The sequence below is a fragment of the Peromyscus eremicus genome, chromosome X (genome assembly GCF_949786415.1).
Source record: "Peromyscus eremicus chromosome X, PerEre_H2_v1, whole genome shotgun sequence".
NCBI lineage: Eukaryota > Metazoa > Chordata > Mammalia > Rodentia > Cricetidae > Peromyscus > Peromyscus eremicus.
This window is the reverse complement of record NC_081439.1, coordinates 83537539-83559003: the sequence shown is the minus strand read 5'-3', so window position 1 is coordinate 83559003 and position 21465 is coordinate 83537539. Positions and strand designations below refer to the sequence as shown.

The 21465-nt window shown below is 42.9% G+C and overlaps 1 protein-coding gene across 2 annotated transcripts in view; it reads right to left on the bottom strand.

Annotated features, from left to right (window-relative positions):
- Positions 1 to 610: 610 nt before the first annotated feature.
- The window catches only part of Gprasp3 (G protein-coupled receptor associated sorting protein family member 3), a 42942-nt gene continuing 22087 nt past the window's right edge, over positions 611 to 21465 (bottom strand). The window contains exons 5-7 of one of the 2 annotated variants that reach the window (XM_059249929.1): positions 4364 to 4479; positions 3229 to 3348; positions 611 to 2938 (exon numbers count right to left, since the gene is read on the bottom strand). In XM_059249929.1, coding sequence (XP_059105912.1) covers positions 1031 to 2653 — 1623 coding nt within the window. In that variant the 5' untranslated portion in view covers positions 2654 to 2938; positions 3229 to 3348; positions 4364 to 4479 and the 3' untranslated portion in view covers positions 611 to 1030. Of the gene's footprint in view, positions 2939 to 3228; positions 3349 to 4363; positions 4799 to 21465 lie in introns of those variants that run through there. The other variant, XM_059249930.1, reaches the window with a different exon arrangement.

Sequence of the window (21465 nt, the reverse complement as noted above, 5' to 3'; positions counted from 1 at the left end):
AAAGCTAAAACTTGTTAACCTGGTAGGAAACATTATCCATCCTGAAATGAAACTACTCCTAAACTCCAAATAATCTCTGTGCTGTGAAGATCATCACCTAAAAAGGGGAACGAGTGTTAAGGTAGTATAGTAAGATGGGTTCTAGTAGGAGAAAAGTCACCCGTGCCACCTGCCAGCTATGAAGAACTCGGAGTAAGTCTTTATTGGTTAGAATTCTGATGGGGAGTGCTCAGGATGAGATCTAACAAAAACATGAGTTAACTAGCTGACAGGACCACCATAAAAGGGATAAACTTGAAAAATAGTATGCTTATCTAAGCATCTGACAAGAGTGGGCAACTAATAATAAAAAGTACTTCATTTTCATGCCTACCTTTTTCTTCTGAGATGACTGACACAGAAAATTTGAATTATAAATACACTCTAGATTTTGTGTAATTCTGGGCCATTTTGTGTTCTGTAGTGAGTGTCTGATGTAGTTCGAATAAGGGGGGATTGGAAATCCCTCTTATATTTAATGGCCTATAACCTGCTTCCTTTTTGGATCAAGAGGGAGGGCACATTTGGAAATATGCATATATATGTATATACCATATATACAAACACACAGTGTAGGTACCATCAGTTATCTTTATTTGCATACGCCTTATTTCTGTAACTAGATTACAAGACCAGTAGTTTCTTTTTTTGCTATCTGGAGCCACAAATAGATCTAAGCAGATAACAATCACCAAGACACGGTACTTCTGATAGCTGGATCACAATTTCTTTAAGTAAAATGTTAAAAATCTGCTAATCTAGATAAGATAGAAATCAACAAACTTGTTTATCTCAAGATTTAATATTCATTTGATACACCAAAAATGTTTTAGATTTGAGCTAGACCCTGTCACAGGTAATAATTTGTAAAAGATGTTAAGACAAAATGTGTGTACAGTTATTACCAAAATAGTATGCAAAACTCTTTGGGAATGTATAGCCAATCAGAATTTGGACACTGTTCAGTGTTACCTTCCATTTCTGGGTCATTTTACATTCTTTCAATAATCCCTTTAACTTCACGGAATATGGCAGTAAGAGTACTGTAACTCAAGTGATCGACTACTACAATTGAGCCCTTTCTAATATGTTCCTTTATGTTAATAAAGATGGCCACAGCACTAACAAGATTTGCTTTTGCCTCTTTTTGGTTAAAGATGAGTTTTAATGCTGCTAATGCCTTCATATTGATCATATCTCTGGCTGCCCTTGGATTTTCAGACATATTCAAAAATACTTTCAAAACAAGATTTCTAGTCTTACGATTTCCCTGGGACAGTAAATGGAAAAGCTCTGAAAAGTAACTCACGACAATGTAGTGATGAACAGACTCAGTAGTTAGCTGCCCTAGTATTTTTAATCCAGATTGCTGGCCGGGCGAGTTCAAGGGGAAAGACACAGTTTCTTTACACATATGCTTAACATGAAATTCAACTTTGTGTTGTCTTTCATCCCCAGAAGAATTCAGAGTAATAACAGTCTTTTTTATACCTTCAGGGGAAGAAAAACTGAGCAAGCTTTCAATAAGTGTCACCACACCCACTTCATTAATGAATTCCTGGGCAAATGGATGAACTTTATGTATACCCATTGCTATCTGCGCTATTTTATGAATGAGGGGATCAGTAGTTGACTTAAGTATGTTAACAAGCTTTTCAAATTCTGGAGAATCCAAATAGCACTCCATTTTGCAAGGACAAGCAAAGGGCTTGATGCCATTCATTTCTCTGATCTTGATTTGTTGTCTAATTTCATCTAAGGTCTGGATGCAAGGTTCAGAACCAAATGGATACTCGGGTATAGGCTGTAGGCTTGATCGCGTATTCTTAGTGGAGGCTGTTGTTGAAGTTTCTTCTTCGTTTGAGGCCAGCACGATATACGAAGAGGGCCTTCCCTCAGATGAGTCCTGAGATCTATAACCTAACACTGCTGGAGTTACAGCAGGAGCTTTGGGCCAAATGGTAACCTCAGACCAGTCCTTTGGCCTGTTTTTTTCATTAATTTCATCCACTGGCTGAGGTTTAACTATTCTGAACACAGGTGTAGGATCAGGATCAAAACCAGCATCATCTCCTTCCCAAAACCAGTTCCCAATAACGTTCTCTTCCTCCTCCTCCTCGGCCCCTGACCTAGACTTGTGGCTGGCCCTTGGTGTAGGCTCTGACTCCTCAGTGCGACCCTGAGTACCAGTATTAGTTTTATTTTCACACTTAGCAACAGAATTATTACTAACCTCTTCTCCCTTCCAGAACCAAGAATTGATACCAGACTCTTCCCCAGCCCAGAACCAGGCGTCACTAGCCTTATCTTTACGCGTAGGTCTCGCAACCTTGTTCTCAATCTTATGGTAGTAATCCCATGTGCCTTTTCCTGGAGCCTTAGAGTCTGACCTCGCCCCTTCTTTCATCTCAGTACCTGCCTTGTTCTTAGACCCCGCCTTCATCTCCGCCACTGCATCTGTTCTAGTTCCTGCCTTCGTTTTTCCTTTGTCGCGGTTTTTGCTGGCAGCTCTGCTTGCATTGGCAGCCTCCCTCTCTGCTACAGCTCTGGCCTGTGCATTTGCCCTTTTTTCTAGTTTAGCCTGCGCTCTAGCCTTATTCTTTGAACCAGTCATGGTTGAAGCACAGCTACAGACACCTGTCCAGTCTTAACCTTAGTTCTCTGTTCAGTCCAGGCTACTATCTTCACACTGTTTAACTTGGTCAGAGATGAACTTGGCAGAAAGAGTCAAAGACAACTGTCAGTTTAGTAATTACAAAGTTCCCTTTTTGGTCATACAGCCTCTATCAACGGCAGGGACAGAGGAAAGACACTCGGGTTAGGGGAAGATGATGATTTCCAAAGGCAGACCCGTTGAAAGCAGTCTTCTGCCAGTCCAAGGCTAGCACTGGAGAGACACCTAAGGTGGGAGAAAGAAATAGACTTTCTTTGAGTGTCCTCCAACCTTTGGTCTTTATACAGACAGCTATGCAGAAGGACATGAACAGAGATTTGAACTGTGTGGTAGGAGATGTGGATTAGTAGAAAACTGCTAGCTCATTTCATTTCTTCCAGAGTTGCATCCAGCCCAAGTACTACCATTCTTTTGTCCCCATCAAACACAACAATGACAGTAGGTAAGATTGCTTAGAGTAGCAGAGGCTAAAGAGCATCGAGCATCCAGGCCCTCTGGTCCACACTGGTACATACCATCAGGAACGTGTATGTCTTTAGAAAGGCCTCACACCAACTTGCACTGATGTGATGGGACTGTTTCCTCCTTCCTCACTTTCACTGTTGAAAGCCGTCCAGCTGACTTCACAGGCAGATCTACAGAGAAAAACACACGTGGGATTAGGATTTTGAGAATCTGACAGACTGACCCAAACTTCTATCTCCAAGTAGCTTGTATCTCATACCCTGTTCTCTCCTAGGGATTCTCTCCCCATTTTCTGAGCCACTATTTGCTAAATACCTATTGACTCAAGCTTGGCTCACTGTCCTCCCACTATCTGTAATGAAAGTGAGGGCAGTGGCGTATGGAAAGGTAGAAAACAATGGGTCCAAGGTAAGATCTGGTTTCACCCACTTGCCAACAGCCACCTCTACCACCGACAGGTGTGCTCATGCTCACCTTCATACTCACCTCAAATCCTAATGAAGTTTTGTTCTCTTTCGTAACTTCTAAGTGAACAGCTACCTACAGGTCTCTACAGCAGTGGTTCTCAACCTTCCTAATGCTGCGACCCTTTAATGCAGTTCCTCATGTTGTGGTAACCCCCAACCATAAAATTACTTTCATTGCTACTTCATAACTGTAATTTTGCTACTGTCATAAATCTTAATGCAAATATCTGATATGCAGGGTATCTAATATGTGATCCCTGTGGGAAGGGTCATTCCACCCCCAAAGGGGTCGCAACCCACAGTTAGAGAAACACTGCTCTACAGGAACCTGGAAAGAAACAGGCTTATGGATAAAAAGGCAACATCAGAAACAACCAAAAACACTAAAGGGACTGAGATGACAAAACACCCCTGAAAAGGTTTATAGCACATGCTCTTGTATACTCAAGGTTCTTAAATGTCTCCTACATGTCAGCTCTGCCCCAATTATTCCTCAGACATGCTCATGATCCGCAATCCTCCTGAATATACATCCACCTAACCCTAAAGTAAGGAATTTTCCCATGCAGGGACTAAATTTCTTTCCCTGAAGGAAAATACAAGACACAGTGGAACATATGCAACAGTATTTGGGAAGAAGGCAGGGGGGCTAACGAGTACAATAATTTCAGGACCACGGTTTGAAATACCAGACTCCCCATGTATGACTAGATCTTACCTTATGTGCTATCAATGCCAGACTCATCACAAAGCAGGATGCTCAGGAGATACTCTCCTTCCTACTAAAGAAGAATCCTCTGGCTGGAGAAGAGTCAACCTACAGAAACCAAGATACTGAGAAAAACATACAAGAAAGTATGTTGACCATGGTATAAAATTATTAGGTTTATACGCAGATTTCTAGAACCCAAGTTCAAACACCCCCTTTTAGAGAATCAGAAACCAAGTAAATGAACTCTGTCAACTCTCATCTGTGACCCAGACAGCCACCTTCAGAAATAGCACATTTTCTTGGACACTGCTTCTATAGAAAGACATGAGGGACTAGGAAGAGTGGCTGGAGATGATATATGGGGTCCCATAAACAGATACTTAAATCCTATAGTTATTTCAAATATTCTAAATTGAACACCCACCTGCACAAAAACTTCTCCTTTAACTCACATTCAAATATATAAAAAATGGTCAAAGTGAAACAGAATGTTGAAAAAATGTATCTTGAATATAACATCATATAATAAAATCATAATATCATATAATATCATAATATGACCAACTCCTTATCATGACCACTTGCTTGCAGTAAATTAAGCACAAGATTCTAAATATAGAAGGGAATAAAACAATCAATCCTGTATGGAAGGCAGATGAACATTTCATTCTTATGTTATGGTGCCCCTATAATTATGTTTCCCCTTCCCCAGAATGCACCACTCCTACCACTCAGACAGGAGACTTTGCCACCAAGCAGAAGCCTATGGAAAGAGACAGGACACAAGGGCCTCCTGGAGTAAGGCCCAAGTAGCAAGGCAACTCACCACCCAGAGCTAAACTAAGCCCAGAGCTGGACTCCCGCCCCCAACCCACCAACAGAGACCTCCAAGGGACACCACACTCCCCAGCGACCTCCAAGGGACACACACTCCCCTGCTCCCGCGCCGCCGCCATTTCTCCCGTAGGCGCCTCCCCTACAACCCTTGCAGGGCCCAGACACCAAAAAGGGTGGGGGAAAAAAGCCTGCTGCCCGGACATCTGCTCTGCAGGCCTCCAGACCATCACACCCAGCCGCCCTCCCCACCCCCGTGCCTGCGTCCCGACCCGGGCTCCCGCTTCCTCCTCACCGCCTAGGATCTCCGGGATCCGCCACCACTCCAGGGAGCCCCCACGACCCGCTCGCCTCCACTGCACTGTCAGGGCCGGGCGGTGGTCCGCAGTGCAGTGCGCCGCCGCCCCAGCCCTCGACACACCCCCACTTGCCTGGCCAGGCGCACGGCCCAGGTCTCCGGGCTGCCCCGCGTCCCCGTCTGCTCCTGCCCGCGCTCCGTCCTCCGCAGCTCCTCGCACTGTGCTCTCGCCGCCGCTTTGCGCGCGAGTGCAATGGCAGAGCCGCGTCCCGCCCCCACGCCTCTGCACCAAACGGGCAGGGGCTGCTGCGCAGGATGCGGCAGGAGCAGCTCGCCTCGAGGGTGTCGGGAAGGGGCGGAGGGATACGGCGCACTGGGCTCGACGCCCCCTCCCGGGCCCACCCTAGTTCCGACTCCGAGTGGGCGGGGCCGGAGGCAGCCCCCCTGCACTCGGAGGGGTGGGTCGCGCCCGTGGGCTTCTGCAGACCCCTGTTCGCCCTAACCAGAGACCACCACCACTTTTCTGGCGCCACTACAGTGTGTGGGATGGCTGAGAGCTAGGGTCTATGAGGGCTTTGGAGTGGGAAGCTTTAGAGAGGAGGTCTGTAGTTGGGGAGCAGGAGGGAGCAGCGGAGGGATACTGAGTGCTCCCAACACCAGGAGGAAGTTGGACAGTGCCTGTCCCTCCCTGCACTCCAGCTCTGCTAAGCTTCGGTTCCCCCTCCTTTTCTGAAGGCTGTGGAAAGGGAGGAGGAGTTCTAGTACTGCAGCTGGAGAGGGGACAGGTAGCCTAGCAACAGCCTGCCAAGAGGGCTCTTGGTGCCTCTCTGATGTTTTTCTCTCAATGCTTCATGGAGTTCCTGGGGGAACAGAGATGAGAGCACCTTTTACAGGCCTCACCACTGCCCCAGGCTAAAGCATACTCCTATCCCTGGGAAAACAACCAGAGGTCTGAGCCAAGTCATTTTACTTTTTTTTTTTTCTAACTTGGAATAAAAACTCACTTGGTCACAATATGACATAAAAGAACTGGGGTTGGGTGGAGTGGATGATGGGAGGCCTTAGGTGATAGGTCAATCCAAACTAAGGATGTATGAAGAAACCTTAAGGAAAACTACCAGTGTGCAAGCAATTTTAAAATATAATTTAAAAACAAAGGAGTTTGAACAGAGATGCTCTGCATGGGTGGACACTGCTGCTGTTCTTGGAAGAATGAGTTATTAAATAAAATTCCCACTGCCAAGCACTATGTGTTGTTGGTCAGAGACCCCAGAGCAGCATTTCTCAACCTGTGGGTTACAATCCCTTTGAGGGGTCAAACGACTCTTTCACAGGGTCATATATCAGATATCTTGAATATCAGATATTTATTTACATTACGAATCATAACAATAGCAAAATTAGTTATGAAGTAAGAACGAAATAATTTTACGGTTGGGGGTCACCATAACATGAGGAACTGTATTAAAGGGTCACAGCATCAGGAAGATTGAGAAGCACTGCCCCAGAGGCACCCAAAAGAACATAAGCTTTTGCCGTGTTCTTGGTTGCATACCATAACTAGCTATTAAGCCTCTATTGCTGAAGAAGCACACATTTTGTTTTTGTAGGACAGAAAATCAATCTTTTAAAAAAAAACTTTAATTTGTTCTTTCTTTTTAAAAACCCACACTTTTAACTCATAGCAATGGTGGAGAGGGCGCTTGAACTGGCCTTCCCCTGCACTCATATTGGTGACTACTCTAATTATTGTCATAGAACCTCCATCCAGTAACTGATGGAAGTAGATGCAGAGACCCACAGCCAAGAACTTGGCCAAGATCCTGGAGTTCAGCTGAAGAGAGGGAGGAGGGATTATAAGAGCAAGGGGGGGGGGTCAGAATCATGATGGGAAAAACCACAGAAATAACTGACCCAAGTTAATGGAAGCTCATGGACTCTGGACTGACAGCTGGGGAGCCTGCATGGGACCACACTAGGCCCTCTGAATGGGGGTGAAAGTTGCATGGCTTGATGTGTTTGTGGGTCCCCAGGCAATGGGACCAGGACTTATCCTGGGTACATGAACTGGCTTTTTAGAGCCCATTCCCTATGGTAGGATGCCTTACTCAGCCTTGATACAAGGAGGAGGGGCTAGGTCCGGCCCCAACTTGGTATGACAGCCTGTGTTGACTACCCAAGGGAGGCCTTACCCTCTATGAAGTGAGGATGGGGGTGGAATGAGGGTAGGTGGGTTGTAGTGGGAGAAGGGGAGGGAGGCAGAACAGGGTTTGGTATGTAAAAGAAAAAAATTTTAAATAAAAAAGAAAGAAAGAAAAAAAACATACTTTATTTTATATATAGTAATACAAATTAATTATTAGCAAACACTATAATACAATTATTTGATATAGCCTTAAACAGAGTAAATGAGAAAACAATCAGGTTACATAACCCCTCTCAAACAGATAAAGTGTGGGTAAAAATCAAAAATTTATAAAACAGACAAAGAGAGTGTAGTTCTAGGTAATGAGGAGAGGCAGAAAGTAGGCAAAAGGACATATGAGTCATGAAAGAGGATACAAAGCTATTCAGCTCCATCATAGTCACCCCCCAACTTTAGTGCTGCAAGCAACAAAAATATATGAAGTAGGATTTCAGCTGATTATGACAAGCTAATACCTGGAAGAAGCCAAGGGCCTTCCAGAGGTCAAGCTGAGGCTCAAGGAGCCTTGGTGATATTGGCTTTTGATTATTAGCTGTTTCCTACTATGAATTTCTCATGTGTTGTTGTAGCTTTTCCATCATTTATTGGGCATCATTTACCCTCTATTAATGGAATATTTAGATAACCTTCTGTGCTGACAGCTATAAACAGCCAGAACCCCAGTTCAAGCCTCCTGTAATTAATCGTCATTGGAAGCTGCTGTGGGCCGCAGGGATATATTATAAGAACTCAGCTGGTTATGGCAAAGTCACTACCTGGAGGGATCAAGGAATTCCTCCAGAGGAAGCCAAATTCCAAGGAGCTTTTGGCTTGTTATATATCAGCTGTGTTCTGTTATGAAAATCATGTGTGCCTTCATAGTTTTCCCAATTGATTTTTCCCTAAGAAGGGCTAAGAGTGCGGACTGATCACTCTCTGGACATACACATTCCAGGTATTTGGAGAACAGCATTAGGAAAGGCTTCCTCTGGAATCAGATATCTCCCTTAGCCACATTCAAAGACTAACAGGAATAACAGTCCACATGCAAGTCTCCTGATTTAAGGTAAATTCCACAAGGAGACACCATCTAGGTCAGGTGGATGTTAAGTAATAGCTTTACACAATTTAGCTTGGACCCTCCTTTCTTACAGCCTTACTAACTTTATAGACCTCTAACTCCTTACCTAACCACTTCTAGGAATATTTAGATAACCTTCTGCACTAACAGCTATGCTCAGCCACCCCAGTTTAAGCCTCCCTGTAATTATCATCATTGGCAGCATCCGGTCAGGTCCATCCCAAGATGGAGGAAAGTACCTTATCAGAGATACCTCTGGACTCTCTAAGAACAGACTTAAGCATTCAGGCTGCCTGTTTGAGAAGGCCTGGCAGATGTGCCAATTAAGCCTTACTTCCTCCTTTCCCATACCTTACCTCTAGTTCCAGATCTCCCTTTAACTATCACCAGAGGCATCTAGCTGTACACAGGTTGTCTAGCGACTGAGCACATTTTCCCTCCACCCTGCAGAAAAACGGCAGATAGCTTGGACAGATAAGAGCCACAGGAAAAAAGAAGACAGTTTTATTTTCTCCCATTGACCTAGCAACTTATAGATTCTTAACATATTCTACCACTCATGTTTAAGATTATAGTGGAGCACGTAAGAGCCCTCTTCTTAGATATTACCTGAATTTAGCCTTTAGTTAATTCATTTCCCCATTAGTCACTTCCCTTTTGGGTTGCAAACGATAATTAACAATTACTGCCTCTCTATGTGATTCTTGTCACCCCTCCATTTGCCCCTGGAAGCCTGGCTTTGCACTGCTAAGGGATTACTGCTTGTAAGTGTATATATACCAGGACTTCCAGGGCACGAGAGGACGGAGAAGAGAAAAGAGAATGGAAGAACTAGATAGGTAAGAACTTGAGAGGAACAAACTGAGATGGGGAAGAACTAGATTGAAGGACTAGAAGAGAGTACTAGAGGAACGAGATGGAAGATGAGGAAGAGTCACATGGGGAAGTCCTAGCTGGGTAAGAACAAGGTAAAAAGGACCTAGATGAGGCAGAATTAAGACGAGAGAATTAAGATAGAACTTAGAGGGAGCAGTAGATAAATACAGAAAGAAATCAGGCAAGAAAGGAGCTAGGCACGAAAACAGAACTGAAGCTGTGTATATAGGATGTTATGCCAGAGGAATTAAAGCAAGTGGACTATAGAGCTCGGTGTGCTGAGATTCTATTTCCCAAAAATAGTCCTCGCCATTAGTAGTTCTCTCTCCTGAGCCCCTGGGATGTATACTATTAAGGCTGGTCCTGCTAATATTATACAAGAGGCATCATCCAGCCAGGACCATCCCCAGATAGAGGAAAGTACCTTATAAGAGATACCTCTGTGCTCTCTAAGAACAGACTTAAGTGTCCGGACTACCTGTTTGAGAAGGCCTGGCGGGTGTGCTAATTAAATTAACTTTCTCCTTTCCAAAGTCTTATCTCTAGCTTTAGATCCACCTTTAACAATTAACTCAGAACTAAGGGTTCCAACTTACAGGTACATCCAGCTGTGATGGAAGTTGCCTAGCCAGGTTGCCTACCGACCAAGCACATTCACCAGAAATGGCGAGAGCAGAGATAGCTTGGAGAGATAAGGGTCCAAAACTAAAAAGTTTTATTTTCAGATAAGTACTAGGTGGAGAAGAGAAAAGAGAATGGAAGAACTAGATGGAGAAGAACTGGAGAGGAATGAACTGAGATGGGGAAGAACTAGATGGGATGACTAGAAGAGAGTACTAGAGGAATGAGATGGAAGATGAGAAAGAGCCAGATGGGGAAGAACAAGATGAGGAAGAACAAGATAGGAGAGAAGGAGAGAGGAGCTAAGATGGTGAAGAACTAGATGGAGGAGAACCTACATGGGGCAGAACTAAGATGAGAGAATTAAGATAGAACTCAGAGGGGACAGCAGATAAATGTAGAGAGAAATCTGGCAAGAAAGAAACTAGGCATGAGAGCAGAATAGAAGCAGTGTAGAGAAAAAAACTGACTCAGAAGAATAAAGTGTATGGACTAAAGAGTTTCATGTATGTAGATTCATTTCATATCATCAAAGATTAAATTATCAGCTGGTTGTAAATTCTTCCCAGACCCTGGGAGGGGACTATCGAGGGGCTGGTCCCCTTTAGTCCCTGATACTTTAGTGGATATGTGAACTCAACTTTTTTCATATTGAAGTAGCAAAAAACATTTTGCATTCCAAAAGAATCTAACATGTGTTTTTCCTTTAAGGCAGTGATTGTGAAAGTTGAGCTTTCTTTTTATTCCATTAACAATTATTGTAATAGGAATTTGTGGGAGCCCATTTTCAGGTTCCTCGTGGCTTTACCCAGCATGTCCGCATAGAGGATGATTAGGACCACGGGCCTGAGTGCAGGTGTCTGAGATGGTCTGCACTTGGCTGTACTGGGGGGAGGAGGTCTTTTGCTCCATCCCTTGGTGTCTCTATAAAAACCCTGGGGCAGAGACAGTCGGGGCCCATTGGAATAGGTTCCAGGCCCTCTCGAGGCTATCCTTTATTTTCTATCTGTTTACCTCTGCAATATTCTCCGCAATAAATCCTTCTATCTAATATTTCCTGCTGCTCATACTCAAGAAAACTCTGGGGAACTGTGGGGTTTGTGGGTAAACGCCCCACAGGAATTAGACATAACTGGTCCCTGAGTGCATTTGTCACATGGACTCAATTAGGTGAATCAATCTTGAGCTGACCAGGAAACTCTCGGTTGGATAGATTTCATAGTGTTAGAAGGTGCTATGCAGGCTGCTGGGGGAAGAAAGACATCAATGGTCATATCCAGTGCTGAACCCTACATGCTACAGTACTGATGCACCAGGCAAGATGTAGCCACTGGTGCAATAGTGGCAGGACAGCTATAGGGCTAACCAATTGACTTCTGGTTGCATTCACAGTTTACTCCACAGGAGTGATTGCATGCCTGGTACTGTGAACCTCATGAAAAATCCATGTCAAGGAGATCATAGATTCTAGGATAGAACCTGCTATCGCTATTTTAATAAATGATTATGAAGTCAAACTGCCCTCTTTTTTTTTTTTTTTGTTTTTTTGAGACAGGGTTTCTCTGTGTAGTTTTGGTGCCTGTCCTGGAACTCACTCTGTAGACCAGGCTGGCCTCGAACTCACAGAGATCCGCCTGGCTCTGCCTCCTGAGTGCTAGGATTAAAGGTGTGCACCACCACCGGCTGGCCAAACTGCCCTCTTAAATATTTATGTTTATACTCATATATTTGTGCTGCTCTTGGTCAGAGAAGCTTCATTTGGAAATGAGCAGTGGTTAATGCAGCGCTTCATAACTGGTTAAGTGCTGAGAATAAGTGTAAATGCTCAACCCTAAATGGGTATCTGTATCAACCCTCCCCCCACAGAAGGCTATGGGAGCATTGCAGAAGAGGGGACAGATACAATGTATGAGGTGAAGGATGGGAAGGGACCCTGTGAAATGCTATCTGTCTTCTGGATGTAACATGGACTCAAGGACACAGTACCTGTGGTTTCTGCACAGTATCTATACAAGATTAAGACAGTTAAAGTTCAATAGAAAACCAAGACTGCCCACCTCATCTCCACACACTCAGGCCTAATCCTGGATGCACATGTCACACACTCACTTCGCCTGGTGAGCTCTCCCAGAACCCTCCCTTCAGCACCATTCCCACACTCTCACACTTAGCTCTAACCGTGCAGCTTCTGCACTAGTATTTCCTGTTGAGTTCTCCAAGAATGAACACCACCTGGGCTATCTGTGCTTTCTTGAGCCAGGCTCTAGCTCTAGAAATGCAGTTCCTGCACCTGCCTTGCCTGGTGAGCTCCTCAGAACCTCACCTGCCAATGTCATCCCGATACTCTCCTGCCTAGCTACAGATATGCAGCTCCTGCACCAGCCCAGTCTCAGGTAAGCTAGAACCTGATACCAGACATACAATCAATGAAACGAGTCCACATCCCCAGGCACATCACAAAAACACGAACAATATGAAAATTGTATGCGCTCCTCCCCTCCTCTTCTATAAGCTACTAGTCTTATAGAAATGTTCTTCACTGAAAATTATCCAATAAATACCAGAACACATAATTTAAAAGAACTGTCATAAATTTCATCAGGAATTCGAAGTGTTTAAAAAAGACATGAACAAAAGCCCCAGTGAACATATAGAGTACAGAAATAAATGCTTAAATGATGTCTAAAAATACAAACATACAGCTGAATGAACTGATGAAGGAACTCCAAGATTTGAAAACTGAATTCAGTAAAGAGATAGAAATATTGATGAGAATTCAAGCTGAAATGAAGATGGACTTGAAAAACTCAATAACACAATTACAAAATACAGGGAAAAGCCTTATAAGCAGAATGTTTCAAGTAGAATATAGAATATTAAAACGACTCTGAGAGTCCATCTTGCACCTGTCAAATAGCTAAGATCAAAACCACAAGTGACAGCTCATGCTGGCAAGGATGTAGAGCAAGGGAAACATCTCTCCATTGCTTATGGGAGTGCAAACTTGTACAGCCACTATGGGAATCAATATGGAGATTCCTTAGAAAATTGGGAATCGATCTACCTCAAGACTCAGCTATACCACTCCTGAGCATACACCCAAAGGATGCTCCATCCTACCACAAGGATACTTGTTCAAGTATGTTCATAGCATAATTATTCATAATAGCCAGAAAGTGGAAACAACCTACATGTCCTTCAACTGAAGAATTGATAAAGAAAATGTGGTAAGAAAGGGGGGCGGGGGGGGGGATGTACACAAGGGAGTATTACTCAGCTGTTAAAAAGGCAAAACAATGTCAGGCGGTGGTGGTGCACGCCTTTAATCCCAGCACTTGGGAGGCAGAGCCAGGTGGATCTCTGTGAGTTCGAGGCCAGCCTGGTCTACAGAGTGAGATCCAGGACAGGCACCAAAACTACACAGAGAAACCCTGTCTCGGGAAAAAAATAGACAAAACAACAGCCTACAGAATGGGAAAAGATCTTCACCAACCCCACATCTGACAGAGGGCTGATCTCCAAAATATATAAAGAATTCAAAAAACTAGACATCAAAATACTGAACAATCCAATTTAAAAATGGGCTACAGAGCTAAACAGAGAATTCTCAAAGGAAGAATCTCAAATGGCTGAAAGACATTTAAGGAATTGCTCAACATCCTTAATCATCAGCAAAATGCAAATCTAAATGACTCTGAGATACCATCTTATACCTGTCAGAATGTCTATGATCAAAACCACTGAAGACAGCTTATGTTGGAGAGGATACGGAGCAAGGGGAACACCCCTCCACTGCTGGTGGGAATGCAAACTTGTACAGCCACTTTGGAAATCAGTATGGTGGTTTCTCAGAAAATTGGGAATCAATCTACCTCAAGATAGAGCTATACCACTCCTGAGCATATACCCAAGGAATGCTCAATCATACCACAAGGATACTTGCTCAGTCATGTTCATAGCAGCATTATTTGTAATAGCCAGAACCTGGAAATAACCTAGATGCCCCTCAACCGAAGAATGGATAAAGAAAATGTGGCACATATACACAATGGAGTACTACTCAGCAGTAAAAAATGATATCATGATATTTGCAGGCAAATGGATGGAACTAGAAAATATCATCTTGAGTGAGGTAACCCAGACTCAGAAGGACAAACATTGTATGTACTCATTCATAAGTGGATACTAGAGGTAAAGCAAAAGATAACCAGACCACAACCCACAGCTCCAGAGAAGCTAGCTAACAAGGAGGACCCTAAGAGGGACACATAGATAGCCCAGCAAAGGAGAAATAGATGAGATCTACATGAACAAACTGGGGGTGAGGAGGGCGGGTAATAGAGGGCAATGAATGGAGGATGAGAACATAAGGAAATGGGATGTTCGAGCTGGAACAGGGACAGAGTGGGAGAGCAAGAAAAGAGATAACATGATAAATGAAGACATCATGGAAATAGGGATAAACAGGGCGCTAGAGAAGTTCCCAGGAATCCATAAGGATGACTCCACCTTAGACTACTAGCAATAGTTGAGAGGGTGCCTGAACTGGTCTACTGCAGTGATCAGATTAGTGAATACCCTGTCATCATAGAGCCTTCATCCAGTAACTAATGGAAGCAGATACAGAGATCTACGACCGGGCGCCAGGCCAAGCTCCAGGAGTCCAATCAATGAGAGAGGAGGGATTCTATAAGCAAGGGACATTGAGATCATGATGGGAAAACGTACAGAGACAGCCAGCCAAACTAGTGGAAACCCATGAACTGTAGACCAATAGCTGAAGAGTCCCCATGGGACTGGACTAGGCCATATGGAGATGCGAGACTGTTGCTTAGCTTGAACTGTTTAAGGGTCCTGCAGGCAGGGGTATCGGGATCTGTCTCTGGTGCATGAGCCAGCTTTTTGGAGTCTAGTGCCTAAGGTGTGACACCTTGTGCAGCCTTGGTGCAGTGGGGGAGGAGCTTGGACCTGCCTCATCTGAATGTGCCAGTGTCTGCTGATTCTCCATGGAAGACCTTGACTTGGAGGAGGTGGGAATGGGGGGTGGGTTGAGGGGGAAGGCTTAGGAGTGGGAAGAGGGAGGGGGGAATCTGTGGTTGGTATGTAAAATGAATATAAAATTTCTTAATAATAAAAATGTTTTAAAAAAGAAAAAATAAAATCATGAAATTTGCAGGCAAATGGATGGAACTAGAAAAAAAAATCATCCTGAGTGAGGTAACACAGATCCAGAAAGACAAACATGGTATGTACTCACTCATAAGTGATATTAGCTGTAAAATAAAGGATAACTATGCTACAATCCACAGACTCAGAGACTAGGTAACAAGGATGGCTCAAGGGGGACACATGGATCTCTCTAGGTAGGGGCAATAGAATAGATTTTGTGAGGAGACTGGGGGCAGGCGGGGATAGGTACAGGATGGATTAAGTAGGGGGTGGAGGGAGAGAGTACTAGGAGAGATGACTGTAACTGGGGGACATTTCAGAGGCAAGGTAGAAACCTACAGCAATGGAAACCCCTAGGAAGCCAAGAGGGTGACACTAGAGAAGACTCCTAGTAATGGGGTATATGGAGCCTGAAATGTTCATCTTCTATAACCAGGCAAGTCTTCCAGTGGAGGGTTTGGGACACCAACCCAGCCACAAAACCTTTGGCCTATAATTAGTCCTGCCTGCAAGATGTGCTGGGGTAAAGGTGGCGCAGAACTTGTGGAAGCAGCCAAGCACTGACTGGTCCAAATTGAGACCCATGCCACAAGAGGGAGCCCATGCCAGACACTGCCTGGAGGGCCAGAAACCAGAGACCAAGGATAGAACCAAACAGGAACAGAAAAAAATCAACGAAATGATTCTTAATGATATTCTGTTATCCTCGTAGACCTGAGCCTAGCATAATCATCATCAGAGAGGCTTCATCCAGCAACTGATGGGAGCAGATGCAGAGACCCACAGCCAACAATTAGATGGAGCTCAGGGAAACCTGAGGAAGAGGAAGAGGAAGAGGAAGGATTGTAGGAGCCATAGGGGTCAAGGACACTACAACAAAACATTCCACAGAATCAACTAACCAGGACTCATAGGGGTTCACAGAGACTCAACTAACAATCAGGGAGCCTGCCTGAGTCTGACCTACATCTTCTGCATATGTGTTATGGTTTTGCAGCTTGGTGTTCCTGTGGGACTCCTAACAGTGCTTGCAGGGGCTGTCTCTGATTCTTTTGCCTGCTTTTGGGACCCCTTTTCTCCTACTGAGTTGCTTCCTCCAGCCTTGATATAAAGGGATGTGTCTAGTTTTATTATAGATTGACATGCCATGTTTGGTTGATATTCCTGGGGAAGCCTGCCCTTTTCTGAAGAGAAAGGAGGAGGAGAAGTAGATCAGGAGGAGAGGGGAGGTGGGTGGGCCTTGGAAGAGAGAGGAGAGGAGAAACTTCAGTGGGGATATAATATATGAGAGAAGAATAAATAAAAAAATTTAAGAATTTAAGAATTCATGGCTTGTACAATATATTTTTTTACTCTCAGTAAGACTACTATTGTCAAATTCAGCTTTTGTCATTCACTAGCTGTGCCTAAAATTTTGCATCTTTATTTTATTTTTATTTTTTGGTATGTGAGGGAATAGGCTTACCTAAAACTATTGTTATAAAAAGTAAATAGATAATACACAAAAAATACTATCAAGCCTTGAAGAAGAAGTAGAGGAATTGAACTAATCAAGCAAATAAAATGAAAAAAACAAACAAACAAACAAATCACAGAGGAAAAACACCCAGGAACTATAGGAAACCTTGAAAAGACAAGATTTCTGAATTGTGAGCATAGAAGGAGAAGAATCCTGGGTCAAAGGCATAGACCAGATCTTCAAAAGGCTCATGGAATAAAAATCCCCAAATTAAGGGCATACCCAAACAAAGCACACAGAACACCAACTAGACAGGACCAGGTAATAAATTCCAGTGGCATATTATAGTTAAAACACTAATACAGAATCTATAAATAGAGGGTATGAGAGCTGCAAGAGAAGAGCCAGAGTCACATATGAAGGAAAACCCATCCAAAAAATAGCTTATTTCTCAATGGAAAACTTTACAGCCAGAGGAGCTTGGAGCAATGTACTCCAAGTTCTAAAAGGCCACTAATGTCAGCTTAGACTACTTTACCAAGCAAAACTATATGCTGTAGTTGAAGGACAGAGACAATCTTTCCATGATGTAGATATGCTAAAAAAAATATGTCCACCAAACTAGCCCTATAGAGAATACTGGAAGCAATGCTTCAGACTAAAGACAGAAATAAACATAGCCAAGAAACTATAGGAAGAAAATAAACTTAGTCCTAAGTACTGAGACACAAAGTATGACTAAGAACACAAACAAGAAACAACTACAAAAATTTTAAAAAATGACTGCAATTAACAAGCACTTTTCAATAATAACTTTAAAAATATTAGTGGTCTCAACTTGCCAATCAAAGTACACAGGTTACTTAAATGAATTAAGAAACAAAATCATCTTGTTGTCTACAAGAAACTCAAGCTTTTGTCATCTACAAGAAATTGAACTTACTCTCTAGGATAGGCTGAGATTAAATGAAAATGACAACACAACACAACAAAACCTCTGGGACACATTAAAAGCAATCCTAAGGAGGAAATTTATAGTTCTAAGCACTTATATTTTAAAAATCAGAAATAGCACAAATGCCTTAATGACAAACCTTCAAGAATTTGGAAAAATGAAAAGAAACCAAAACCAAATCCAGTAGAGGATAAGAAATAATGAAAAATAAAAGAAAACAATACAGAGAAATAACAAATCTAAGAGCTGAATCTCTGAGAAGATAAACAAGATTGACAGATCACTGGCCCTATTAACCAAAAGAAAGAAATGACCCAAATTAACAGAATCAGAGATAAACCAGAAAACAGTACAACAGGCACCAGATAAATTTAGAATATTACAAGGGAATACTTTTTAAAAAACTATACTCATTAAGTTAGAAAATCCAAAAGAAATGGATGAATTCCTAGATTTATCCAAACCACTGAGGTTAAATCAAGAAGAGATCGAGAACTTAAATAGTGCCGCCCCTTGCCTCTCAACACCTACTGCAGGCAGGAAAGCTGATCCTGAGGAAACAAGAGTGGGAGAGTTGACCCTGCTCCTCACCGGGTGCAGCACTTGGGAGAACAGGCCTTGTACCTCGCTTGAGTAATACACTTAGAACTGACCCTGTTGACAGGGGCACAGGAGATCCAGCCCTAAGTGTGTGAGAGATCTAACCCCACCCCTCATCTGCCCTCCTCCATCCCCTGCCCCTCACCATCTGTGGTGAGTGGGAGAGCTGGCCCTGAGGGCATGGAATGGGAGAGCTGGCCCTGCCTCTCACTGGCTGCCGCACTTGGGAGAGTGGGCCCTACACCTCACCTGGGCAACACAGTAGAGCTGACCTTGTTGGCCCAGGTGCAGGTGAGTTGGCCCTGAAGGTGTGAGAGCAGGAGAGATGACCCCACTCCCCCTCATCTGCCATGCGGTAGCATGGGTAAGAGAAAGATGCCCCCACCACACACACACACACACACACACACACACACACACACACACACACACTCCTTGCCACCTGTGGCAGGCAGGAGAGCTGGCCTTGGAGGCACAGGAGCCAGAGAGCTGGCTCTGCACCTCACCAACTGCAGCAGCCCTGCACTTTGCCTGGGCAAAACAGTATAGCTGGCCCTGGTGGTATGGGTGTGGGTGTGGGTGAGCCAGCCCCCAGAGCATGAATGAGGGCATGAGAACTGGCCCTTCTCCTTGCTGTCTGTTACAGGGGGTCAGCTATCCGGGTCAATGGTGGAGAGCTTGCACTGGTGGTGATGATGAGGTAAAGCTAGCAGGCTGACCAACCCAGCTACCACCTAGGCCCAGAACCAGGGCTATGAGTTGGCCCACCCCAACATCCACCTCATCTATGAACTGCTGGAGCACTTAAAGGGGCCAGACCTGCAGATCCAAAGCTGTAGGATCTCCACGACACAGGGCAACAACAGAATATCAAAGAGGAGTCCCAGTGAGGGCCCAGTATGGAGGAAGTAGTAGCAGCCAGAGATTTTGAACCAGACCAATGACTCATTGCAACAAACAGTTACGTAAAGATATATGGACTAAAGCGTATACTATGTGACTCACCGTGTCACACTACAGCTTCCATGCCCAGACTTTTTTTCCCTTTTCTTTTTGTATGTTAGTTAGCTTGTTTAGAATCGATAAAAAAAAGTCTAAAAAAGAACTTAAACAGACACAAGAAATGAGAAAATTGAAACAGTAATTTAAATGCCTTCCAAAAAACAAAAACAAAGAAACCCAAAACAAACAAACAAAACAAAATCCAGGCCAAAAGGTCTCACTGCAGGATTAATACTTCTTAAATTATTCAAAAAATTAGGAATAGAAGGTATTTTTCAAAGTTCCCTCTATGAAGCCAGTATTAGTCTAATACTAAATCCAGTAAAGACATAACAACAATACTAAAGCCAATATCCCTGATGAACATATATACAAAAATCCTCAATAAAATACTTGCAAACTGAATAAAAAATATATCAAAAAGATCATCTACCATGATCAAATTGGCTTTACTCAGAGATGCAAGGATGGTTCAACATACATAAGTCATTAAATGAAATAAAACATACAAATGGGCCAGATATGACAAACCCAAAGCCAACATTTATCCTTAATGAAAAAAAAAACCTCAAAGAAATCCCATTAAAATCAGAAGTGAGACATGGCTGTCCATTATCATCACTCCTTTTCAATACAGTGAATGAAGAAGGTTGATAAATAAAATGCCAATTGGCCAATAGCCAGACAGGAAGTATAGTATAGGTGGGATAGTCTAACTAAAAACAACAACAACAACAACAACAACAAAAAAAAACAGAGAGACCCTGCCAGCCACCACCATAAAAAACAAGACATAAAGATACCTGTAAGCCATGAGCCATGAGGCAGACAAGGTATAGATTTATAAAAATGGGTTAATTTAAGATGTAAGATCTAGGTAACAAGTCTGAGCCATTAAGCCATACAGTTTTAATTAATATAAGCCTCTGTGTGTTTGTTTGACTCTGAGTGGCTGTGGGCCTGGGCGGGACTGGAGAAATCTCCAGCTACAAAGCAGCACTGGCTGGAGCCATAAGACAACAGAAGGAAATTAAAGACATAAAAATAGGAAAAGAAACTGAATCATCCCTATTTGCAGATGATATGTTCTACTACATGATATAACAAAAATTCTACCAGAAAACTCTTTAGAAATGATCAACACTTCAGAAATGTGGCAGATTACAAAATCAACTTTAAAATTCAGTAGCTTTTCTATATGCCAATAACAAATGTGATGAGAAAGGGAGCATAGAAACTTGCCACTCAAAATTGACTTTAAAAAGAGTCCTAAACAAGGGGTGGAAGACTGCTACATTGAAAACTTTAAATATTTGAAGAAAGAGATTGAAAAGGCCACTGGAGGATGAAAAAACCTCCCCTGTTCATGAATTTGCAGAATTAATACTGTGAGAATGACTATCCTACCAAAAGTAATTTACATATTCATGCAACCCCAAATCAAAATTCCCACAACATTCTTCACAGAAATAGAAAAAAGTTCTAGAATTCATATACAACTGCAAAAGACTCTCGATAGCAAAAGCAATCCTGAGCAAAAAGAACAATGCTGGAAAGATTACCATGCTAGATTTGAAGACAGGCTACAGAGCTATAAAAACATCCTGATACTAGCATAAAACAGATAGAGATCAGTAGAATAGAATAAAAGTCTCAAACGAGTATATGTAACTATAGCCCTCTGATATTTCACAAAGATACCTATTAATATACACCCTGGAGGAAAGACAGCAACAAACAGTACTAGGGACATTAGATGTCCATATGTAGAAGAATTAAAATAGAACCATATTTTTCAACCTGCACAAACATAAACTCCAAATGGACAAAAGACTCCAAAGTAAAACCAGAAACACTGAAACTGGTAGAAGTAGAAAATATGGCACACATACACAATGGAATTCTGTCATCTATATAGAAAAATGAAATCATAAAAGTCGTAGATAAGTAGATGGAACTAGAAAATATTCAATTGAGTGAGGTTACTCAGACAAAGAAAGACAAACATCGCATGTTGTCTCTTATTTA